This window comes from Miniopterus natalensis, chromosome 3 (genome assembly GCF_054644295.1).
Source record: "Miniopterus natalensis isolate mMinNat1 chromosome 3, mMinNat1.hap1, whole genome shotgun sequence".
In the NCBI taxonomy this organism is placed as follows: Eukaryota; Metazoa; Chordata; class Mammalia; order Chiroptera; family Miniopteridae; genus Miniopterus; species Miniopterus natalensis.
Window position 1 is genome coordinate 8,744,517 of NC_142083.1, and position 27,570 is coordinate 8,772,086.

Genomic DNA, 27,570 nt, shown 5'->3' on the forward strand with positions numbered 1-27,570 from the left:
AGCTAGCAAATGAGACTCTCATGTTGAATCTGAATTAGACAAAAGTCATCCCCAATATCTCTGCAAAACAACCCCTTCTTCATCTGCGGCTCCTGTTGAAATGGATAAATGCTTGAGAAGATCTATGAGGCACAGGTTTAATTTCTTAAAAGAGCCTTTAGTGTAACTAAATGCTCTGACTTATTTATCTTTCTGAGGTTTTAGCAAAAGGTTATATATACAGTCACACCCTTGGCTTTTTCTCTATACCACTCTTTCAGAAGCAGTTTCTTCATTTCAACAATTGTTGCCATCTGTACGGGCTCTAAATTAACTAAATCATCTAGTCCTGGTTCCGTTTTAACAAGACTTCTTTCAATTTATCTTTCTTCTCTCATCATTTATTATAAGCAACAAAAAGAAACCAGGCAGTACCTTCAACACTTTGCTTGGAAATCTCCTTAGCTATTTTTCCAACTTCATCACTCCAGTTCTGCTTCCACCTTCAAAGCCAGTAACAGAGAATATCCCTCCAGTCAATCCCTCCCACACTTGACAGGAAGAGCCCAATCCCTTGTAAGGGCTCTCCTGATTAGGCCTATCCACTGAGGATAATCCTCCTTTCTTAAAGTCAGTTGTACCATACAATATAACCTAATCACAGAAGAGCCTCATCATACCCACTCAAGTGGAGGGGCAGGGACTCTTAGGGGATATTCCGAATTCTGTCTACCAGGATTATGGGTGCAGCAATTCTGGAACTGCTTTCTACATGCCAGACCACTGAACAAATGAGTAAATGCAAAGATGATATTGGAAGCCAAGTTTCTCACTGTTGGAGAAGTAAAATACAAATATGGAATGGTTTCATGCTAGGAAGTTGAATTAGAATTTGATATATCTATCTGTGAACTCATGTTTTTTTTATATTTTATTTTTATGAATTGGTTGGTTTATCTCCCCATGCCAGCTCTATCTTCTGAGATAGTCTAGACGCAATGACACCTCTGCAGCAATGAACATATCTAGTGCCCAGATCTTGATGTATAAACAGAATTCCCTGTTAAAAGGAGCCGTGAATCATTAGAAGCATGGGTAACATGAGGGCAGGAAAAGTACAAAACGAGCCTGGAACATTTTGTTGTGCCAGAATATAAGAAAGTACCCCCAAAATGATGGGGATATGTCAAGAAAACAGAAACCAGTGTGAGGAAGCTTCTATTAGACCAAAAGAGCTGGAAATAGTCAGAAGTTGGAAAGAAACATAATGTACTTCAAATCACTGCACTTTTTAGAGTTTATATTTGCAGTTAAAACCATCAGTTAAAACTGCTTAAAGAAACAAAAATATACCTACATTCACAGTTTAAAATATTTTACTCCTCAGGAAACAGTATTTACTATCAAAAGGACATCACTAATACATTTCATGTACAAATACAAGGGCAATTTTTTAGAATAGCTGGATATCAGAATAACTACATGTATTATTCAAATATAAATAAAGCATTTGAAAACATTTCTCCCCCAAATTCCTTCTAAACCTTCTAATTTCCACAGCTGAAGTACACTCATGGAGGAATCTTCCACTGAAAGGCCAGGATAGCCTGTCCTCTCCCACTTAGTCATGGACAGTCATGCGCCACTTACTAATGGGGATACATTCTGATAAATGCATTGTTAGGCGATTTCATCACTGTGTGAACATCACAGAGGAACTTAAACAAACCTAGACGGTACAGCCTACTCCACATCTGGGCTTTTTTGGTGTAGCCTATTGCTCCTCGGCTACAACCCTGTACAGCAGGTTACTGTACTGAATACTGTTGGCAATAATAACATGATAGTAAGTATTTGTATATCTAACCATATCTGATCATAGAAATGGTACAGTAAAAATACAGTATAAAAGATTAAAATGGTACACCTTTTTGGGGCACTTACCATGAATGGAGCTTGCAGGACTGAAAGTTGTCCTGAGTGACTGGTGAGTGAATGTGAAGGCCCACAACATTAGCATACAGTACTGAAGACTTTATAAACACTGCACACTCAGGCTAGACTAAATATATAAAGCATGAGATTAAATCAAGCACAAGAGAAAATGACTCAATCAAGAGCCACAGTAAGCACGAGAAGCATGAGGCTGCTCTTTTTTTTTTTTTATATGTCTTTACTGATTTCGGAGAGACGAAGAAAGAGGGAGAGAAAGCTAGAAACATCAATGATGAGAGAGTCATTGATCAGCTGCCTCTTGCAAGCCCCCTACTGGAGATTGAGCCCACAACCTGGGCATGTACCCTGACTGGGAACTGAACCACGATCTCCCAGATCATAGGTTGATGCTCAACCGCTGAGCCATGTCCGGCCGGGCAGCACAGTCTTTTATATTTAAAGCAAACTTTTTTTTATAAGTAGAAAAAGTACACTCTAAAATAATTAAAAGTACAATACAGTAAATACATAAACCAGTGACACTGTCATTTATGATCATTATTAAGTATTATGCACTGTACATAACTGCATGTGCTTTACTTTTATACTGGCAGCGCACGTTTGTTTGCTCCAACCCCACCATAAATAAACACATGGGCAATGCGCTTCGCAACAGTGTTACAACAGCTATGAAGTCAATGCATCACTAGTTGAGAGGAATTTTCAGCTTCACTGTAATCTCATACATGCCCTCATATGTGCAGTTCTTGACCCAAATGTCATTATGTGGTGCCTGACTGTAATTAAGAAATAAATGGCTCAGAATTGTTTTGATGTTGAAAAGAAATGGGTTAAAGACAATGCATGGCAAATACATTTAACAATATCAACTGCAGATGAATTGACAGAAGTTTAATAAATGAGATTAGAAGACTGTTACCATAGGCATTCACTTACTAATAATCTACCAAAACATTTTGAATTTAACTTAATATTGATTTGTTACGGAGTTTTAAGGGATAGAAACTAAATAATCACAAGTTTGTGGGCTCGAGGCCAAAGAGCCCCATTTGAATCTCAAGCAAAGTATGTGCCTACAAATTCAAAGTAATAGAGGAAAACACAATCTGATTGGAAGTAAGATACCAAAATTCTGGTTTAGAATAAGTGAGTTGTAAAGACAATATAACTACAGGTTTTAGAGCAGCTTTCGAATGGTTTAAAGGTTGATTCCCGCTTATCCCCGCCTACGTTCCTATCACCTAAACCTGAACAACTAATGTCCCACTTCCCAGATAAAATAATGTTTACTTTATCTTATTTATTTTATTCAAAATTATTTTAAAATAATGTTTTAAAGAAGCAGGAAAACCTGATTTTCAAAGGGTATCTTTGGAGAATGCCAACACATGACAGGGACAAAATGAGCACTTTGGTAGGGAACCAGGGACCCATCCGATTACTGCCATCCATGGCCTCTCTCCACCCACAGCAGCCCCGGAGGCCCTTGCACTCACTCCCAAGATTCTAGAGAACCTGTAAACTATGGCTCCACAAAGTAAGAGCAAACGTTCTGGTCTGATCAGAAAAAATGTTTTTCAGAAGCATGGCGAAAAAAAGACATTATAGAAATTAAAATGTTAATAGCGACTATATTTGGGTAGTAGAATTATGAGTAATTTCTTCTTTTTCCCCCCAAATTTTCTAGTCAATAGGAATTACTGTTAGCAACCAAATTTTAAAACAGTGTAAGTGTAATTACTCTCCCTGTAATGTATTGTGTTGTAGTATGTTAGAGAAAGCATTTCTGTACCACAGCAAGTCCACTTAAAAAAATACATATATATACATACACACACAAAAATAATTTAAAGATTAGAGATACAAATTTAACAAGATAACAATTTGACAATATAATTAGAAAGGCCTGTTTATATTTGAAGCACATACTATTTTATCATAACAAATCAGATACATTTATTTCCTTTAATAACCTATTCATTGAATTTTCCAGTAAAGCCATAAGTTACTAATTACTCTTGGAATCAGAAAAGAGGTTAAAAAGTTAAGAAAAAAAGTGTCCCTGAAATCTACTGCTTTCAAATAATTCTTGCATTTCCAAAACCCACCATCCAAGCCAAAGACTAAAATTAAGATATCAGTAACATTTCCCAGACGAGTAAATAATCAATTAATTATATTTGCTTCTGGGAAATGAAGAGAGTAAATATTAACCATGATAATATTAGGCAGGTGGGGGAAGTTATAGCCTAGTACAACATAAGCATTTTACATATTGGTAATTAATAGTATTTTAATTTCCTGTATTCCTACCTAGATTTGTTTATCCATCTTATCCTATTTCCTAATTATCTCACTATATATACTACATGTATAAGTCTGAGATTGTAGAAATAGCCAGACACAGACCCAACCAGATTACTTTCTTTTTGAAATTTTCTTGGATAAAACCTAAATCAACAAAGTTTAGTCTTTTTATAATTTAAGAAACCCTGAGTGACTGCAATCATTAAGAAGAGCTTAGAGGCCGGCAAAAACCACTCTTCCTCACACTTTTTTATTTTATTTTACTGAATTTTGGGGGTCTTCCTCACACATTTTAAGAAAAGGTATCTATCGTAAGCAAGAACTAATAAAAGACTAAATTAAATGGGAGTTTTTAAAGTTTTCATTTTCACAACCCAGTCATTTAAATAAAGTTTTGGATTCCCTGAAGCTTCAAATAAAACGGAGGTAAACAGAACTATTTGAGTTTAAGACCAGAGCAGTGATCTGGAAACCCATTTGCTTTATTTCCTTACCACCATCACCCTCAAAATAACATTTTTGGTGGAATCCCTGCGGCAATGATTTTAAGGGGAAGGGAATGAGAAACTCTAGTGGAATACATAGAAAGAAAAATAACATTCAAGCCACCATTATAATTGTATATAATTTTATGTTTAAATTATATCTGAATTCTGTTTAGTCATCTAACACATATTGAATGCTCAAAAAACAGTCAACAAACAAAAGAAAAGGCATCAGATTGTGATCCTCATTAGGGCTGAGAGGCACTTCAACAGGGTTCAACAGAGGGCAGTTTGAAACATACTGTACTAATTTATTCTAATAGCTTAACCAGAGCACCTAAAATAAATTACAGTCAATTCTCATTACTCGCAGTAGTTATGGTCTATAAAGTTCTGCAAACACGGAATTATCGAAAACAGGGCTAGGTTCCTGAAATACTCTGATCATATATTCATCAACCAATCGATACATAACTTTGTCTTATGTATGTTTGTGTTTAATGACACCTTATTTTATATATATATGTAAATTTGATATAACATTGCACTCAAAGTCAACAACACTATAACTCATTCCTGAACAAGGCTTATCTAACATAGGTACTTTCTCTGGAAGGCATATCACAGACTTCTTGCACTAAGGAACACTAGACAGGACTACACTTAGGGGTGATTTTAAACAGCAAAATCACCAACAAGAAGCACAAAAATAAGAAAAACATAGCATTAAATAGATGACAAAAAGGACATTGATTACAGTCTGAGGGTTGAAACAAGAAGGTAGAGGACCATCTCGTTCAAATTCTTTTTTGTTGTTCTGTGTAAGTGCCCATCTGCAAATAACCATGGAAGTGCCATGGGCATTGACTTTGGAGTTACAAAATAATTTTACCAAGTGAGTCTGCAAATACAGAAACCATGAGTAATGAGAATAAACTGTATTTTCTTAGACAATAAATTTCATATAAGATTTTGAGATAAGCACAAACCATGAGGATTAGTGAATTAGAAAAGGTACTAGACAGAGGGAGAAAGAATAAAAGTCAGAATTAAAATGAAGGCTCAAAATTCTGCATCAGTCATACCCACTGACATTTTACTGTATCTGTGGTAGATTATGTTATTGTTCCCAATCCATCAACCTTCCCTGCGTCCACAATCTTTCACAAGTGATACTACAGTTCCTCTCAATAGAGACCAGACGTATTTCTGCACTGTACTGATGTTCCCCATGGTCATGTGATTTACTTTGGTCAGTGGAATATTCAAGGACACGATATGAGCAAAGGCTTGAAATGTGCTTCCAGAGTTTGAGTTTCCTTCTTGTGTTTCTCCCATCACCATGAGAAAAACATGCCCTCACACAGTCTTCTGGTGTAAGGAAGAACAGAGAGAGACATGAACAGACCTAGACTCTATCTGCAGCTTAAAGCCAAACCCAGCCAAGAGTAGCTGACCCAAAGATATATTAGCAACTATAAATAAGCCATTATGTTTTATAGCATTATTGTGGCTATAGTTAATTGATATTTGATATGCTTACATATTAATTTTTAAACATCATTATCCTACTAAAAATCTTTATATAGAAAAGGTTGATGAGACCCTCTTTCCTTCTTGTCCTTAAGCCTAGTACATGGTAGGTTTTTGGTAGACTGTTTCCAAAGATGGCTGTATCCATATCTCCCACCCCATGCAAAAATTTAAATGTGATCTTGACATTCACACACCAACCAGTACAGTCTATCTCCTCTCTCCCCAAATTTGGACTGTCCCTATGATGTTACACAAGACTTGAAGACAGACCTTAAGGAATCCAAAGTTTCCATGTTCTCCCTTCATGGAACCCAGTCATCAAGCAAGAAGTCAAACCCCACTAAGTCTACCACACTGAGAAATGCCAAACTAGACATGTGAAAACCAAAGGGAGGGGGAAGTGGGAGAGAGAAAGCGATGCCAAGGGCTAGAGCACCAACCATATACCCATCTGCATGAGGCCATTGTGGACTTTATAACTATCCTAGTGCTCCAGCTGACACTATATGAAGCAGAAGAACTTCCTGGTCAAGCCACAGAATTGTGAGAATAAATTGTTTAAAACAAGATACTAACTTTTGCGTGAATTATAGCAACTCAAACAAATTGCTAATAAATGTGTGCTGAATTAATTAAATTCACTAAAATATTCTGTTTAATGCTTACCTTGGTGTTGGCCATGTCCACAATATACTGGTCTCCTTTTATACATTCCATTACTTCAAAACCATCTCTGTCAATCACTTTGGCTTGAGAGCTTCCAGATACTACAAGAATCATGTCTCCTGTGTTACTATACTGTAATGACTTGATCTGATGGCTATGCAAAAGAAAAAGAAAAGTCTGGTAAGAACTGAGCATAATGTTTATACTTTAACCACAATAAGTACTGTAAGAGAAAAAGTCAGACAACGGCACAAATTGATAATTCTACAAAATCCTCAAATGTGCCCTCACCACCAGTGGCTATCCTGCCAGTTCTCTCCTCCCACCATCCAAAGCAATCTATTAAAATCTTCTCTACTCACTTTAAATCTTTAACCCAACCAACTTCCCCTTCCAGCTGTCGATTCTTCCTGCTCTTTCCCAGAAGAAACAAATAAGAGCTGCTTCAACTCCCTTCCATTAATGTTATAAATGTACTTGCACCTGAACTCCTCCTCCTTCTCTTTGGTTACAATATTGGAAATGGACCACTTCCTGCAAGAGGTGAATCTGCTACCTACACGCTGGATCCATTCTTTCCCGTATCCTTGGGTACTTCTATCCTCTCTCTGCTCCCCTGACAGGTAAGCTGTTTCAGTAAGTCTTCATCTCGTCTTTATTTCTACCCTCACCACTCCACTAAAACGGATCTTGCCATTGTGGCTGTGGTGAACATTCTGGTGTGCCACCCAGATCTACCCCTTCAGGACCAAAGTACCCATTCCCCTAGCTTCCAGGATTTGGCCTGCTGGTGGTTAACAACTGAACCCTCAGGAACTTCCCTAAGTTGCAGAGAACTCCCTCACCCAAGGTTATGTTACCACTCCAAAGCAGCCCACACCCAATGACTGGTTGACGAGCAGTAAAATAGTCCAGCCCTCTGTTTCAATGTGGGATATCTTGGAAGGGTTATTCTAGCTTCAGCTCTCCCTGCTGGATCAGATGCGGCTGCTCTTGCAATTAGATGGCAGTTCAACTTCCCCATCTTCTTAATGCTGTTTCCCTTGCACCCTCTCTCATGGGAGTTGATCCCAGAAGCACCCCTCAACAAGTCTCCTGCATGGAAATCCTGAAGTTTCAAAGTATGTTCTGGGGGAACCTGACCTGACAGAGTTGGTATCAAAAGTGGTCCTATGGAGTTGACTCCCAAGTGCTGCGATTTCAGAGAGGTATCAATCACCGACTGGCTAGCAATGACGCACTATAACTGATGGCATATGGTCCCTGACACGCTGTAGTAGTACAATGGCAATTTCTAAATTTTGTTGGTGAAATGAAAGGTACAGGCTAGAGCAACTTTTCAGGCATTTGAGAGGTACAGGAAAAGTAGTAAAATGATTATAGAACTGGATAGCTACTGCTAAGGAAAATCAATACAATGAAGACAATGAAAGGCTGAAGATGATTAATCACCCATTAAAGACTATACTGTAGTGTGAAAGCCAGACATCCTCTTCAGCAGTTTATAAAGATGGGGTATGGTCTCCGTCAGCAGAGCAATACGTAGCCACTGACCTGCTCTACAGTGTGTCTTTCTACTTCTGTTAGGCAGGACGACCTAAAGCAGTTTGCTTCCACGTCGACCTGCAGCAGCATGTGTTTACATGCTCGAACCAGCGCTGTGTTAATTTTCTGGCACTTTGTCCTAACATAGTCCCAAGGGACCTGGACCAGCTGAGCGATCCAAAGAAATTCATTCTGGTTCATGATCTCCATGACATCATATTAACTGAATCAGGTGAGCAAGAAGTAACAAGTAGGTTGATAAGAAACATGCTACCCAGAGAACGAGAGAGAAACCCTGGAAAAGATCAAGAAATGGAGACAAGGAGATGCTGGGAAGATGCATGTAGATGAACATGAACGTGGACACTGAGTATGAAGCTCTCTGTGTCACATGTTAATCCCAGATAGCATCAACCTCAAAAGAGGTCATGAACAACCAAGCAATGTCACCATCTACCCCGTCGTTAATGCAATAGGCATAAAAATGAAGGAGCCCCGGGAGAAAGGATGAAAATTATGAGGGGACCAAGATCAGCTCTCCAAAGCTGAGCCAGCCAATGCTACCAATGAGGTCCACCACAGGCTACAGAGAGCCCCCCTCCCGAAATCAGTACTGAACTAATGAATAACTAAAATATATAATATGAAAAGCTATCATAAATGTATGGTGGGAAACAGAACAGGCAAAACAGACAGTGTGCACCAGGGGCAGGGATAAAAGTTTTAAATCAAGTGGTCAAGAAGTGATTGAGTGGGCTGCCAAGTGAGGGAGGGAAGAGGCAACAGAGATACTCTGAAGGCGCGTTCAGCAGCTACTACAGAGGGCCTGCAGCAAAAGTGTGCCTGGCATTTTCCCTATGTGGCTGTACCACAGTGAGCAGGAACAGGAGTTGGAGACACGATCAGAACGCAGCAAGTGAGGTGGTGTAGGTCACAGAGGGCCATTTAAGCCACTGCAAGGTGCTTGGCGTTTACTCTCTCAGAAAAATGAGAGAAAACCCACTGGCACGCTTTGAATGAGGAATGACACAACCTGACCTATGTTGTAGAGAACCTTTTCTTGTGCCTGGACCATTTTGTACTCTGAAGTCTGTGGATCCCTTTTATTATGTTTTTAAAACACATTTTAAAAGTATTTTAGGTATACAGTAGGAACCAGTTATAAAGTATATAACTATAAAAATATATTTTTAAAATTTGTGACATACTGTATGGGTTTCTATATACCAAGTAACTACACCTCAGGCAGGTCTAATAACTACTCTAATTCCAAAGCAATGAAGAGCATACAGTACATATATATTTCCATGTATCTGTTACAATGGCAATGTAATATAAAAGCATCTGAAACTTGCAGGTACACCTGTGACTTTGTTGCCTGCTTTACTAATTAAAGGTGTCTGGTGAGTTCTGCTGTCACAGCTACACAATAACCTCTTTATCATTCAGTGAGCCACAGACTTGCCCTCTTATATGAGGCCCGGATTTCAGTCTTGGGGGCCTCTCCCTTAGGGGTAGTAGCTGTTCCTTTTATCTGCTATTCCTATAGTCTTTAGAGTTTTCTTTACTTTTTACTAGCCAATCCCTCATTACTCCAATCCCCTGTTACAGTTAGTAATCCTGTATTATAAACCTTCCCTGTTCAAATTACTGGGTGACTTCTCTCTCCTAATCAGACCCTGACTGATATACCAAATTCCAAGCAATTAATTAGGAACTGAGAAAATTATAGGCTGTTTAGTCCAATATTTTTATATATAAACAAACAGCTCAGCTCTTTGATAATTAGATAGTTCAGACTGCAAAATCAAAGTCTTATAAAGTAGGAAGAGAAGGAACCAGCTAGTTCACAGGATATATCTTTGTTTACAGTACTTTCATTTCAGGGAAGCCTTAATTTTCTTCACTAACTATTGTACTATCAAGTACAATAAGTGATTACTTTGGGGTTTTTTTCTGGTGAATCATATTCATTTCCAAAGGGGAAAGAAAGTCTAAAAACACAAAGTGAAATTTAAGATGATGGGGAAGTCAAGGCTCCATGTCTTGGGCTATCTGTTCTACCAATTGCTCCGTCTACATTTGGAGAGAAACACAAAATCTCAGAGATCCCTGCACTGATACTTGCCTTTCCTTTTTAGCTGTATAGGAAACCCAGTGTTTCCCTCTGTCTCACTGTTTTCACTACTCTCTCTGCCAACATGAAAGAGAATGTTCAGCATTAAAGCTCGCCATTCCTGGCCCACTTCGCTCTTAATTCTGCTCGCCACGGAGTTAAAAGGCCAGGATTAGGCGTCATTAGACACAGTACTAAGGAGAATTAAAGGGCTTGTTCAAGGGGTGTAACATCTGCTTCTCAAATTCCTGCCTAAACAACTAAGATTCCGATCAAAGAGAAGCGAGGGAAAGCCAATCCTGACAGTCAACTAGAGCCACGAGGAAGTGAATGTTCTCTCAGGGAGTAGCTGCCACCAGGGGAAGGCTTAGTGACATTGCACAATTCTTTCTGTGAAGTTATTCATGGGGCAAGGGGGAGTCTCTGAGTGTAAGTGGCGGGGAGTGGAAAGGTGAAGATTGAGGATCCTTTTAAGTAGTTTTTGCTCCGCTAGCAAAACAAGCCGAGACATGCAAGACAGATAAACACAGCTGTCTGGGGCTGTCACTTGGGGCTCAGGAGCCAAGGTGTCCTGATGCAGTGAAAAGCGCACCGGAATGTGAGTCAGGAGGCCAGGGACTTGAGTCTTCGCTCTGCTGCTAACTAGCTGTGGGGCGATGAGCAGGCCTTTCGGCCCACGAGCCTCGGTCTCCCCGTTTCTCTGGAGTCAGTGGACGGGACTAGATGGCAGCACCATGCAGAGCTGTCGAGACACAGAGTTCATGTACGAGCTGGGCAGCCTCACTGAGTCCTGGTTTCCTCCACTGAAAGGCCAGGAGAAATCACACTTGTAGGAATGAGTGGCCTGAAAACAGTACACATAACGGCACCTCGCACAGCTTGTGAAACCAGGAGTTACTATTGTTACTACTTCCTCATTCCCAAGGTGTCCTTGAGATTATTTGAGAGGAGAAACATCAGAATTGGAAAATGAAAGGTAGAAACCATTCAGAAAACTTGTTAGAAAGTGACCACAGTGATTAGAAAAACACCTCCCCAAAGGGCACAACAGCCTCATGTGAAAATATCCCACAAACCATGAATTCCTAGGGTAGTAGGTTCTCAGAGTAGAAAGGCTGCCCTTATGGAAACAGTCACCACACTAGACAGCTGGCAGCTGAAAAGAATGTTCAAAAGATGACACAAGAGTTGACAAAACAAAGATGTGCCAACCAGTCAGAAACCTAACAGAACAGCTCCCTGAAACAGAGCATCCACCACAAGGAGGAGACTCCCCTGTAAGGGTTACTCTCAGACCCAGGCCCTGGGCAATCCCCCAGACCACAGGCTCAGTCCATGAGCTACAAGATATTATATTTAAGGACATAAGAGATATAAGAACCTATTTAGCCTGTGTGTCACCAGGAAAAGTTTGGCAATTCCTTACAAAGTTAACACACACATACCATACGGCACAGCAACTCACTCGTGTTTGCCCAACAAAATTAAAACATCTATTCATCAAAAGACCTCTATGGAAATATGTACAGCAGCTTGATTTGTAATATCTAAAAACTGGAAGCAACCAAAATGTCTGTCAATTGATGAACAGATAAACTGTCATATATTCACACAAGGGAGCACTACACAGCAATAAAAAGAGGTAACAACAAAATCAGAGCAGTGATGGCCTGGAGGTCAAGACAAGGGACTCACTGCAAAGTGGCTAGAAGGAGCTTTGAGGGATATCGAAAGTGTTCTATAATTTGATTGTGCTGTTGGTAGTATGTATACATTTCTCAGAACCCATAGAACTTAAAAAGAATGGATTATACTGTATATAAATTATACCTGAATAAATGTGACGTTTTTTACCCTCACCTAAGGATATGTTTATTGATTTTATAGAGAGGAAAGGGATGGGGTAGGGAAGGGAGAGAGAGAGAGTCAGAGAGAGAGAGAGAGAGAAACATTGATGTGAGAGAGAAACATCCATCAGTTGCCTCCCGTGGGCGCCCCACCAGGGACGGAACCTGCAACCTGGGTGTGTGCCCTGACCGGGAATCGAACCGCAATCCTTTGATGCATAGGACAATGCTCCAACCAACTGAGCCACCTGGCCAGGACTAACTGTGATTTTTTTAAATGTTCATTAAAAACAATAAGGTACCAAATTAAAACAGCAAGAAATTCTAAAATGGAAATTCATTTTAACATTTGTAAGGCAAACAAAAAAAAATAGAGACTGCTTAAAGCAAAAAGCACCTGATGAAAAAAGGTAGAATTCATCCACATGAAAATGTTGAACATTTGACAAAAATAACTAACAAACTGTTGAAAATCATATAATAATAAAAACTGCAAAAAATTTTCTCAAAAGTGAGTATAATTAATACACAATCAATACTTAGACCAATATTTATAAAAATGTGTAAGAAATTATGTTGCATCTGACTACACCACATTTGGTTGACTAAATTATCCCAGAAATTAAAGCAAAACACCTGTCTTAATAAATCTCTAAACTAATCCTTAATTTGCTGATCTGTCAGCAGACCAAAAGATCAGAATAGAGGGATATAATTTATCTTCCACAATAAAGAAACTGTTTCTATATGTATAATTGAATTTCTTTTGTATTTTCTCATGTCAAATACCAGAAATCCTAGCTTTGCATGGTTCTGGTATGCATGAATTTCAGTTATATAAATAATAGCAGGCCCCAACATTATAGTTCCAATTTTAGTTACTACAGTATATTAACTGAGTGAATAAAGTACAAAACTTTGCTGCTAACTCCAGTCCAAAAATCACTATATAAGTAGCAGATGTGCAACCTGATCAATGAGCAATCCCCCACTTCTTCCCAAGTCTGTCACCACGTGGCCATTGTGAATGCGTTAGTCAGTTCATGCACAGACAGCAAAACACACAGCTGTGCTGCCACCCTTCTCCCAGTGATAAACCCACGTAGCATTTTAAAAGAGAGATAAACAAAAGAGGGCTATCTGACAATGTACAAACTTTAAAATGTGCGCAAAAGGCATTTCACTTCTTGCTCTCTGTTCTTGAGAAACACTCAGTGGTACAAAGATAATCATTTCATCATTTATATGTAGTGGTGAAAAAGTGGGCATAATGCTGAAGTCCACCAATGAGAATATAGCTAATAAGTGTAGTGGTTCTCAAAGTGTGTTCTCAGACCAGGTACACCGCACCTGGGAACTTGTTAGAAATGCAAGTTCTTGGACCACACCAGACCCAAAAGATTGGAAACTCTGAAAGTGAGGTGTAGCATTCCACATTTTAACCAGCCCTTCAGACGGTTCTGATGCCTATTAAGTTTCAAAACCACTGAATGAGGGTAAGTTTCACATGGTGTGCTATGCGACACTTAGAAAGAATACAGTACATGTAGTGGTATTAAAAATCTCCAAGCAGCCTGGCCAGGCGTGGCTCAGCAGTTGAGTGTTGACCTGGGATCCAGATGATCGGGGTTCGATTCCTGGTCAGGGCACATGCCCGGTTGGGGGCTCAATCAATGACTCTCTCATCATTGATGTTTCTATCTCTCTCTCTCCCTCTCCTTTCCTCTCTCTGAAATCAATAAAGATATATTAAAAAATAAATTAAAAAAATCTCCAAGCAATATTGTTAAATGGAAAGAACAAATGATGAAATAACAACCATCTGATATCACTTATGAAGACAAAATAAAGTATACACTGTTCTTTGATAGGTACAAATGTTTGTTGATAACTGCATGGAAAAACCCCAGTGAGTATATACCATAACGACAAAAGTAATAACACCTAGGAAAGAAATTAAAATGAAGATAAGAAAGAAAGACCTTTAGTTTTACCTGTAATGTTTTAATTTCTATATGAGAAAATAACATGTAATCTTAAAATGCTTTAAAAAGAGGAAATTGAGAGTATCTAGCCATTTTTAAGTGGGTAAAAGAGAATTCTTAACTTGGGTTACCTAAGTAATCCAAAAAGTCTTTAATATTTTATGAAAAATTTTACTCCATCTACATTTTTTCTTGTACAGAGGATACACCTGAAGGAAGGGTTTGTGATGGCAAGGATTCTGACTCAAACCTACGCATGTAATTACTGAGAATCTGTGAGGAAACAGAGAGAAAATAATAGATGACTAGCAGACTGGATGAGAGAAAATGTGGTATTGATTTTCACTAAACTGGGACAAAGGAAAACTTTAGAAACTAGAGATCTACAAATCTAATATGGATGCTGGGCAAAAGTCCAAAACAAATTATTAAACAGACTTCAAAATACCAAAAATGGAAGATGCATCACAAAGAGGTTGAGCAACAACAAAAGAAAAGCACTTCTTAAAAATCTGATTTTCATGATGGTAGCTCAAGGAACCATTTAACATCTTTTTAAAGTGTCCCAGGGGAGCAAGAACAAGGTAAAAAATATGGCAGCACCAGAGTCCTCTGGAGAAATTCGTGGGAGGTACCCCAAATCCACACCGCCTTACTCGTCTCACTCATACTTAGGATGGCTGCCTCCCCTCCTGAATGGCTAAGGGCTCCTTTGTGTGTAAATGCCTCTTGACACCCACTTGTTCACCATAATGCTGCCTCTTGGATATCGGCCAAATTCTGACATCTGCTATTTCAGGTGAGGAGATGGTCTAAAAACAGCATCCTGTGCTTTTATATCTTTAAGACAGTCAACAAATTCCCTCAAATTTTCTTGGCAGATGAAAATGCAGATGGGTGACAAAAAAGCTATGGAAGAATTTAGCTGAGTTATAGGTATGCATGGATTCTCATATGGGTGAATAACTTAAAAAGCTGTTTAACAGATCGATGTAAAGATAAAGAAAGGCTTCTAAGGGCATATCAAAGTCTGACTGCCATGTTCAACAGTCATCAATTGAATGACAACTTATTACACAATTACCAAATTGGCAATTGGCAAATAACAGGGACTGGTCATTCATATGTTGGATGTCAGAATCAAAAACTGGAACACTGAGCTAACAAAATAAAGACTATGAAATTGAACAAAGAAAATGTAAATACCTACATTGCACTTTTCTCTTTATTTAAAAAATTAATGTGAACCTAATTTAACATTAATAATATAGACAGGCACATAGGATAAATCCTAAAGGATCATTTCTGGCCTAGAAGGCCTAAAATACTTACTATGAGACCCTTCACAGAAAAATGTTGCCAACCTCTGGTCTTGACCAGTAAGTCTTTTCTCAAGAATATGTCCTATCTCTGAATCTGAGCACAAAAATCAAAGACATTAAGTAAACATTCTGCAAGGTTAAATTTAAATTGGAACAGGGATACAGATTCACAATTCTGAAACTGTATTACATATATACTGGGTTTAAACAAATACATATACGGCCTGGCTCAGCAGTTGAGCATGACCTAGGATCCAGGATATCTCAGTTCGATTCCCAGTCAGGGCACATGCCTGGGTTGCAGGCTCAATTCCCAGTGGGGGACATGTAGGAGGCAGCTGATCAATGACTCTCTCATCATTGATGTTTCTGTCTCTCTCTCCCTCTCCCTTCCTCTCTCTGAAATCGATAAAGATATATTTTTAAAAAAACAACAACAAAATACATATCCAGATGGGTGGTAGGAGTCACGTTCTCACTGTTGGAAGGTTGGAGGTTTTCAAGGAGGAAGGAGACAGAAGCCTAGAGTGAACCAACATGTACTGGATTAGTCAGAGACTTGAGTATGAGCATCTATTTAGCTTAAAATAGATGCAAAAGAATACAGAAACAATTCTAGATCTAGTGTATACACAGGTTCATATACATGCATATACTTCTAGCTCTGTTGTCTGAGAAAAGCGGTGATACCCCAAGAGCAACAGGCACATCGAGAACCTAGCTCTTGTTCTCTGATACCATTCTCCTAAGAAATCTGACTGATTCTAGGACTGGGCAGGAAAAAATATAACATGAGTCTGGAGCATCTTATAGTACCAAAAAGTAAGGAAGTACTAAAAAAAAAAAAAAAAGAATAGAAAAGAGGCATGTCAAAGAAAGGAATATAAGAGCCAAACTGAAATAGCTCCCAATAGCCACAAAGGAAATAACATGAGCAACAAAATAAGTAACATAGTATTAATATTGGCTTACAACCCAAGGTATGAAATAAATAGCCAGTAGTCGACACTGGTAGGAAAAAAACTGACTAAATAAATATGTGGGGAAAAGAGACAATTCTTCCTTATAGATGAATTTCAAGTAGTTTATGTAAATACCACTTTCTCACGAAGCAAAGCTTAATTTTTCAACTCTCTCAAGTGTGAGCAGCACTTACTGACTTGCTTCCAAAGAATCAGCATATAGAAAGGAGAGGAAAAAGTAATGTTACAGTGGAGACACTTACAAACAGGACAGCGTGTACCCCTGATATGTGGTAAGAGGGGCACTTCACCTGTCATATTCAGCCCCAAACCCACAGCCCCCCTCTAACCATGAGAAAGGCATCATAAAAAACAAATCGAGGGACGTTCTACAAAAGACTTGACCAGAACACCTCAGAGCTGTCCAGGTCATGAGAAACGAGGGAAGACAGAAACTATCATGAAGACTAAATGCAATGTGGTGCCTTGGAAGGGATATTAGTAAAAAAAAAAAAAAGTGAAATCCAAATAAAGTTTGGAGTTTATTCAATAGTACTGTACCAATATTGGTTTAGTTGTCACAAATGTAGAATGGTAATGTCAAATGTTAACAGTTAAAGAAACTGGTTAGGGGTATACCTGAATTCTGGATTAACTTTGCAGCTTTCCGTAAATTAAAAAATATACTAAAATTTTGAAATGGAAATATCAGTATGATCTTGTCATTTATTTTTTAAATTTTTAAATCGATTTTAGTCTGCCCGGGTGTGGCTCAGCGGTTGAGCGTCGACCTATAATCCAGGAGATCACGGTTCGATTCCTGGTCAGGGCACATGCCCAACTTGCGGGCTCGATCCCCAACTGGGGGCGTGCAGGAGGCAGCCGATCAATGACGACCCTCTCATCATTGATGTTTCTATCCCTCTCTCTCTCTCTCCCTCTCCCTTCCTCTCTGTGAAATCAATAAAGACATATTTTTAAAATAATTTTTTTAATTGATTTTAGAGAGAGACAGGGAGAAAAAGAGAGAGAAACACTGATCAGAGAGAAACAGCAATTGGCTGCCTCCTGCATGCCCCTGCCAGGGATTGAGCCCAAAACCCGGGCTTGTGCCCTGACCAGAAATCAAACTGGCAACCCTTCAGTGCACAGAACGATTCTCCAACCAACTGAGCCACGCCTGCCAGGAATGCTCCTGTTGTTTAAATATACACACATGCACACACATGTACCCATATTCACCACCTCTTTCCACTGGAAAGGTCAAGAAACAATAATACCGCAATTTCAATGAACATGTGTAACATCCAGATTTGGTCTCTAAATACCATTTCCACTAAAAAACACACAGGCCTCCATGGGACATGCTGACTCCAGGACTCGGAAAGGAATGTACCAGGAAGCCTACATCATGTCATGCAGGAAAATAATTATGCTTTTAAAGACTAATGAGGTCGTGTTGAAACCATAGAGCAATCAGGGACTCCCACTGGCCAAATCTGGGACAATTTAAACATCAAAAAGAATAATGACTGCAATTGACTGAAACACATGAAAATTCTAAAATCATAAATACTGATGCTCAGAAAAGGCAAAAAAAAAAAAAAAAAAGAAAACCAACACCACCAATGACAGCAACAACTCATTTATCACCACTAACCCTTAAGCTGAAAATGGGTAACTAAAGGGAAATAACTAAGCAGTTACCCTGCTTGTCCAGTACAAACTGTATTTCAAAATAAACAATCATACTGGTTAATGAGGAAAAGCTCTTTTAGAAAAATGTCAGCCAACAAACATAGATGAAATAATAGAATCAGAAGATCACCAACTTGCAACCCTCACTGAGATAACTGATTAAGGTACAAATGATCAATGGATAATAAAATTATTAAAGGAAGAGACAGCAAGAATCTGAATATTTACATTGTACCAAAGTATCTCTCCACAAAGGTCTGGCCTATCTCAAGTATATAATATTAATGTTTCCAACCTAATTCAGGAAACAACTTTAACTGCTAGTCACTAATAGTGGCAAAAACTGGACAATACATGCCACCTGCTGTGATCAAACATGAGTAATAATCAAGCCTTTGGATCCTCTATCGGAAACACTGGCGATAAAGAAACAGTGAGCCCTGGCCAGGTTCTCAGTGGTTAGAGCATCGCCCCATGCACCTAAGGGTCCCAGGTTCGACTCCCAGTCAGGGCACATACCCAGATTTCGGATTGGTCCCAGGTCAGGGTGCGTACAGGAGGCAACCTATCGATGTTTCTCTCTCACATCCATGTTTCTCTCTTCCTCTCTCTCTAGGATCAACGGGGAAAAATATCCTCAGGTGAAGATTAAAATAACAACAACAAAAGACAGAAAATGACTTAAAACACAGGTCAATGAAACTAAATGAAAGAAATTAAGGTACATTTTACTTTCATTTGAATACTGAGGGTGGTATTCAGTCATAAAAATGTGTTGCATTTTGGTACACGCCATTATAGATGGAATTCAAATGACAACAGCACTGTCTTCAAATGTGTGGGTATTAAGTTGAGCGATACATACCATTCACAGGGTTGAAGGGATCGAAATGCCTTAAAAGAAGCATCCATTCCAGCAAAATCCCAAAACTTAACATCATAGTCATATCCTCCAGTCACCAAGCGGGCACCGGAGGGATCCAGACCCAAAGCAGAAACCTGGTTTAAAAAAAAAAAATTCACTGGAGAAAAGCTACTGTCTGTTATAACCCCCATTTCCTTCCTCTAACCCCACCTCCCGTCTTATAGGCATTGGAACTGTAGACCAGCAAGTGTTGTTACTTCGGATAAGTGAGAATGGACAGCACCTTCTTTATTATTTGATTTTGGTGTTATGAGTTTATAATAAAAAGAAAAATATTTTAATTTCTCAAATTGCAAGCTTTGTCCCAACTTATCTGGGTATCTATGTATCCAGAATAGCTATCATTGCAATTCCACATGATAAACTAAGTTGCTTGAGTATATAAGTAGAAATCTCACAAATAATTCAGCTTTTTCAATAAACACTTTTGAGAAAATCTTTCAAGATAGTTATCACTGAATGAAGAACACATGAATCTAAAATTACCAAGATGAGTTATGCCAATGGGAACTTTAAGAAATCTATTTAGCGAAGTGGACAAAGTAGAAATAATCTTGTGCACATGGCTAAATGACTCATCATAGTCACCTTAAGTAATTATTTTTATGAAATTTACCTAACATTAATGACCAAGCATAAAATTTTTTAGTGAATTTATTTTGCTCTCATATTTGAACATTCATTCCTATTTTGCATCTTGCTACAATTTATCATTTTACAAACATGTCATTTTATAACTATAATGCTAGTTTTTAAAAGAATTTTCTATTATCAACTACCCATTAGTTTCTATCACTAAATTATTCAAATAAAGCCCAGAACTTAAAATCCTCTCTCCCAAAATAACAGCACTTATACTGGTTCCATAATATTGCTTTTACTGTGAACTTTCCTAGATCCAATTTACATGTGAATTTTCAATGAGTAACTCACTGTCCTTGAGCTACATTTAACATTTTCTCAAAGCAGGAGGTCCCTGGATCTTCGGCCCTCTCAAAAGGAAAGAACTGATTTAGTAATATTTAATGTGGTTACCATATATATACATATATATATATTTGTATGTGTATGTATATACACACATATATGAGACATTAAAAGGATCAAAGTTTTATATAAAGCTAATCTAAATCAGTTCTCTTAATAAATTTACTTGAAATGTAACTAAATGCAACAGAATTCCTGAAATTAAAATCAGATATTGACAAAATAATGTATACTCCTTTCACCTACTACCTGCAATCACTGATTTCAGAATACAGTTGACCCTTGAACAACACAGGTTTGAACTGCGAGGATCCACTTATACACAGATTATTTTTTATCTTGTAAACAGATGACTTACACTCACACTTATCAGTAAGTATAGTACTATAAATGTATTTTCTCTTCCTTATAATTTTCTTAATGACATTTTCTTTTGTCTAGCTTACTTCACTGTAAGAATACAGTATATAATACATATACAAAATATGTGTTAATTGACTGTTATCAGTAAGGCTTCTGGTCAACAGTAGGCTATTAGAAGATAAGTTTTTAGAGAGTCAAAAATTATACATGGAGCCCGGTCAGCATGGCTCAGTGGTTGAGCATCGACCCATGATCCAGGGAATCCAGGTTTGATTCCCAGCCAAGGCACATGCCCAGGTTGCCAGCTCAATCGCCAATAGGGGATGCGCAGGAAGCAGCCGGTCAATGATTCTCATCATTGATGTTTCTGTTTCTCTCCCTCTCCCTTCCTCTCTCTGAAATCAATAAAGACATATTTAAAATATATGTATAATCATATTATTAAAAAAAACATTATACATGGATTTCGACTGTGTGTGGGTCGGCACCCCTAATACCCACATTGTTCAAGGGTCAACTGTATAAGGGAATTACATATAAGTTAATTAATAACTTATTATGTTGAGATTAGATATATACTCTAAACATGTTAAAGAAAGCATATAAATGAGAACTACGTCACTTTTTATGCCTGAACAATGTCTTAACAATATGCCTGAACAACATTTTGTTTATGCCTAAACAACAATCAAAATAAAAATGACCAGTAGCTTTAAAAGTCTAAGAAGTGACTTCTGCTACCACCAACTACAAACCTACCTGCCTCCACGCCCACCCCATCCTTCCCTCCTGCTACAATTAAAGAGGCAGCCCACCAATGTCCGCTTCAATACAGTGCAATCCGAAACTGCAGATTCATCTGTGGCTTGTCTACCTAGGCCTGCCCCCAAGAGCAAGTCCCAGTCCATCCCCATGACCACCCTGTGGAGCCACAAGCGGAGGCCTGGCAGGGAGGAGGGATGACCAGCCGCAGGCATCCTCGCCGTGACCTCCTGGGGAAAGGAAAGGGTTTTCTGGTCCCTGCAGTTCCCAGCTTCATGGGTGTCATTGGGAGTTCAGTGTAAACTGGGAAGAACATGCCCAAAGGGAAACCAGGAAAGCAGCTCTTCACCTAAAAAATGCTCTCTCTGCCTCAGGTGTACATTCTTTGGTAGAGAAACAGAATTACCATTATGTGACTATATTAATAAAAGAGAAGTGGATGCGATTTGTGATTTAGGACTCAAGAATGTAGAGCCTAAAAAAAGGAAACTTGCAAGTGGGTTCCTTGGGAAGAACTGTTCCACTGGACCCAGGGTTTCCTGGGAACTGCGCTGTTGAAAGGAACAGGCTACAATCCACAACAAAGAATGACTTGTGAGGGGAGGAGGGGAACGCCACGCAAACGCAAACTGGAGAATCCGAAGACAGCAGCGCGTTCATATAGGCCTAGCAGCCAGTAGTTACTGATGCTATTTTGGCCCATATATTGAGAAAATGCTGACACACACATGCAGGGCAAAGGCAGGGCTACAAAAAGAAATTAGTTACCCTAACAGGACGACTAGAAGTTCTGATTAACTTTTAATGTGTAGAATAACTTAGAGTATTTTTTAAAATATTTCTTTAAAAGATAAAATTTGATTTGAAAAAATAGAAATATTTAAGTAAGACATATGAAACCCATGAACAATCAGTTGTAAAACTAAACTAAATGGTAGGAAAGCTTCCTTTTAAGTACTAACAGTCTATGATTATTTTCCTTACACTTAAAAAATGTGAATATTGGTAAAATACTATCATAATTTCAGAATAAAAATATGAGAAGTCTGACTTAATAAAAACTAGATATATTAACAATTAGATGGAAGTAATTTCTTAAGGCAGTAGTTCTCAGACACTTGGTTTCAAGACTCTTTATATTTTTAAAATCCACTGAGGACCCCAAAAAACATTTGTTTATGTGAGTTATATGTTACCAGTGTTTATCATAGTAGAAATTAAAATTAAGACATTTTAAAATATTTATTATTCATTTCATCTAAAATAATATCTTAACATATTTTTATGAAAACAATATATTCAAAACCAAAAAATTTAGTGAGAATGCCACTGTTAATATCCAAGTCCATTAATTCTATTATTTATGCCATTTCTGGGTCTATTTCTATTGATTGATGTTTTCACATTCATTATTTGATGTATTTTCTTACTTCTTTATGTGTCAGACAACTAGAAAAATGTAGCTTAATTGTAAAGAGAAAGCAAGATAATTTTATTCTTTCATTTATTCATAAGCAGATTTCATTCATTCAACTACCATTTTTTAATGGTTTTGCAATAAATAATATAATTTCATCTTATATCTCAAAAATGTTATTAATCCTTACATAAAATAAATATAATAATCTAAATCAAATTAATAAAATAGAGTGACTATCTTATGTTCAATTCTTATCTCAACATTCATCTAAAAAATGAACTCAGGCCTTTTACTGATATAAAAATAAAGCTAAGAGTAATGAGAAATTTTCCCACGCCATAAAAAAGAAAACTGTACTTGAGTTTCATTTCTTTCTTTCATTTGTAATGTTCTTATATCAAAGAAAAAGAGGTTTTAAAGCCAATAATAACAATGACAGTAATAATTGTTCCTATTTTAAATAAAACCCAATGGCTATTTTGGCTGAACAGAAAAATAACCTTTTCTTAATGTCTACAGTGTTTGTGTTATCAGGTGATTGTGTAATTAGCCTTAATACAAATGTTATCTTATTAGTTCACTGTTCTATAAGAGCCCTGTTACTAAGAGGAAAGAATCAAAAATTTTTAACTTACTGTTTTAGTGCCGTGCTTTAGCGTTATCTCATGAGAGTCAGGAATCTTTTGGACAGGATTCTGAAAAAGGAAAATTCCATGACATTGGAACTACAGACCACATTCACAAGAAACATAATTTTTAAAAATTGCATCATTGACATTTTAACACAAAACTTTAAAAAATCAGGAAATTAACCCTGGCCAGTGAGTGTGGCTCAGTTGGTTGGGTGTTGTCCCTTGCACCGAAAGCTTGCTGGTTCGATTCCCAGTCAGGGCACATGCCCAGGTTGGAGGCTCGATCTCCAGAAGGGGATGTGCAGTAGGCAGGTAATAAATGTTTCTCTTTTCTCCCTTCCCCTCTCTCTAAAAATCAATAAACTATTCTTTAAAAAAGAAAAATCAGAAAGTTAAAAGTGTGAAGGTATCTTATTTCTGCATATCTAGATAGATCATTATGAGCTATTAATGAATTTATCTTTAATCTCTAAAAAGATAAACCTAAAAAATGCTCTAGACTGTATGAAACCATAAGGCCCTCTCAGCATCCAAAATATATAAAGTCCTCTTTTCATTGGTACTTTGGCATACCTTAAAGTGCTTATGTACTTAATTTATAAAAGACAACAAACTCTGCACAGGATATATACATACATACCTTTTAACCCATAAAATTTTAAAAAACAAAAACTGCTGTTCAAAAATGGTATGAATAAGGAACTGAGTCATTCACTGATTCAGTGATTCAACAAACGTTTATTAAAGGGAGATTATACCAGATGCTAAGTGACATCAGACACAGCCTCTACTCATCCTGCCTCTTAAGAAGTATACCGTCTAAGAGGGAGACGTCAATGACTCTAATTCAGTATAACAAATGCTATGACAGACAGAGGTCTGGACAGAATAAGTGAGGAATAGAAAAGATGGGTGGCAAAAAACAAAGGTCACAGTGACCACTTGAATAAAAAGTTTCAGTTAGTCAAGTCTCTATTATCCGAGAGCAGGGTAGTCATACTAAAATTCTATGGCCATTATACATTCATGTTAGCGTTATCTTGCAATTTACCTTATACTTAAATATGTACAATGTGACAAGACTTTGGTCCCTAAGTCCCCTCACTGTTTAGGATCCCTGACCAATCAATCACCAGTTCTAGTTTATGCTCAGTCTTTCCCCTACTACGGCTCTTTCTCTTCAGCATATGAACAATTAAAGTACCTCCCATATCACACACACACACTCACTCACTCACTCACTCATATCACAGTCTCCCTACATAACCTGCTACATCACTGCTTCCTGTTTTGCAATCAAGTTTCCTCACACTACAGTTTCCACTCAGTATCTCTACTTCCTTCCACCCTCTACCTCTGCAACTTTGGCACTTGTCATTTAATTCCTAGAGCCTAGCACAGCTCTTGGAACTTAAAGAGACTCTCAGTAAGTATTATTAAATAAACAAGTCACTGGAAATGCCCCGGGACACTCTTCGGAACTCACCTGCACACCTGACTTTTCAGAGCATGACAACTAAGTTATTCCCTCTATTCCAAAACTCTTTTTTCTGAGGAGGAAACAGTGTTAACTCAGCTCTGCCACTCATTCGCTCTCATAACCTCAGGGGAGTTATGTCTGTCAGTCTCCGCATTTGCAAACTGAGGATAATAGCGCCTGCTCCTAATACAGAGTTTGGCACAAAGCAGGTGCTCAATAAATGCCAGCCACCATTTATTCCAAGGCTCACCTCTCTCTCTGGTCATGTTAGCTCAGTCCACATCCAGGCTTCTCCTCCCTTTACCTGGCTAACTCCTGTTCATCCTTCACAACTCGGTTCAGATCTGATCTGCTCCGGGAAATATTTCTCAACATGTCAAACTCTGGGTTAAATGACCCTTCTGTGTACTCCTAGGACAACCTCTCCTTGTCTCTGACACAGAACTTATCTCAACACATTCTAATTTTTGACCTGTCTCCCTCCCCTCCACTCTCTAACCAAACCACAAAATAGACACTTCTCAAAAACTGTGTGTATAACTATCATCTCTAGATCTCCAATCCACAAAACAGCTGCCGTACCGCAGGCACACGCAAAAGTTTTTGGAATGAATTAACGGCTTAAAGCCTACCTTATAGATCACATTAGGTTGTAATTTTTAATTTACCTTCAAACATTAATGTTTATGTCCATTAAAAAGAGCAGGTGCTATCCCATCAGGTGGAGCCTGGTAAATGAGAGTTGGGGGAATAAGTGAAGATTTTTAAAAAGTGAAAACCTCTGAAGACCAAATGGTTATATCCCAGACTAAAAGCAGATTTAAAGTTGAAAGTAGAGAAACGAAGGCAGTTTTGCTTGAGGCTGTTTGCATCTGAGAGATTACTGTTTGCATCTGAGAGATTACTGTCGTCCATTCCCACCACAGGTCACTGAAGAAGGCAATTAGGAACCAAGAGGCACTGAACAAAACACTACCTCACAGTAACCTATAGAACCGTGGGAGAGTTTGCAGTTTATTTCAACACCAAGAGGCTATGGTATGGTTTATTATGTTTTGGAAACTGCTGCATATACCTATTTCAAAGATGCCAATATTCCAACACAAATTCCAAATTTAAAAGTTGAACAAATGAATTCTAGACTGCCCCTATATTAAATTATTTAAGTCACTACTCCCTTTGCAATTGACAGTGTTTGTAAGCAGTAAAAACTTATGCATAAGTGCTAAGTATTCTTGCAAGAAACAGGAGAAGAGGGCAAATGTTTCATTTAGAGAAGAATCTATTATGGTCTGTGTCTCATTTCATAACTAATCACTTTTACATCACTCAGGAAACAGAAACACTGTCGCCAAAAAGAGGGAAGAAAGTTATTTCACTGAGCCTGGCTGGTGTGGCTCATTTTTTGAATGATCCAGGAGATAGCTGTTCCATTCCCAATCAGGACACATGCCCGGGTTGCGGGCTCGATACCCAGTGGGGAGCATGCAGGAGGCAGCCAATCAATGACTCACTTATCTTTCTCTCTCTCTCTCCCTTCCTCTCTCTGAAATCAATAAAGATACATTAAAAAAAAGAAAAATTATTTCACTGAATTCAATGTAGAATGTGCCTATATATAGACAATTTCTGACATTTAAAGAAAAAAACTTACAAGAACACAGAACAACTTGGTATTTACATTAGAAGTGAATTAAATATTTAAATAAATGTTTACGTTTAAAATCAAAGTTTTACTGGAAATCATGTAGGGCATAATTCATAAAAAGCTCATATAATTGGCCCAACTAAATCATCTAAAATAGTGGCAATCCATCTTTTGGTAGCGTATCACTTGATGGTGACTGTTCTTTTTCCAGAACTTTTACTAATGACTCTTTGAAATATGACTTAGTGCAAAATTTGCTATAACAGTAAAATATTTTCAAGATTTCCCTGCCAGGGGACACCATAAACTACAAGACTTCAATTAAGTAATTTATTACCAGAATTCAAAACAAGAGCTCCAAGCATAAAGGAAGAGGAGGAAAGATACCAGTTTTTGTTTTGGTTTGGTTTTAAATGCCAACCAAAGGATTATTTCCCAGGCTCTTTGGTTTATTCCCAGTAACAACAATGATAGCAAACATATCTGGAATAACATGAGCAATTCCATCTGACGTACATTTTTACAGTGTTTTCAAAAGACTTGCAAATCAGAAATAACCTTTCTGGGATATATAGTTGTCATAAGTTTAAAAAGTAACTTAAGAACTAGTCGGTTTGCTCAGTGGTTAGAACGTCAGCCCTTGGACTGAAGGGTCCCGGGTTCAATTTCAGCCAAGGGCACATACCTCGGTCGTAGGCTCAATCCCCAGCCCTGGCTGAGATGAGTGCAGGAGGCAATCAATTGATGTTTCTCTCTCTCTCTCCCTTCCACTCTCTCTGAAAAGCAATGGAAAAAATATCCTCGGGTGAGGATTCAAAAAAAAAACACGAGTAATTTTTTATATATGGTATATATTTTTTACTGTATATCATATATAGTATGGTACTATAACCTATAATAAAAAGTCTACCTAGTAACACAGATCTGCCACAAAGAGGCTGGGAGTTAG

General features: G+C 38.0%; 1 protein-coding gene across 2 annotated transcripts in view; it reads right to left on the reverse strand.

Annotated features, from left to right (window-relative positions):
* Positions 1 to 27,570, reverse strand: part of WDR70 (WD repeat domain 70) — a 175,528-nt gene that overhangs the window by 121,837 nt on the left and 26,121 nt on the right. For both annotated transcript variants that reach the window (XM_087815294.1, XM_087815296.1), the window contains exons 5-7: positions 23,497 to 23,556; positions 19,270 to 19,403; positions 6,930 to 7,083 (exon numbers count right to left, since the gene is read on the reverse strand). In XM_087815294.1, coding sequence (XP_087671420.1) covers positions 6,930 to 7,083; positions 19,270 to 19,403; positions 23,497 to 23,556 — 348 coding nt within the window. The remainder of the gene's footprint in view (positions 1 to 6,929; positions 7,084 to 19,269; positions 19,404 to 23,496; positions 23,557 to 27,570) is intronic.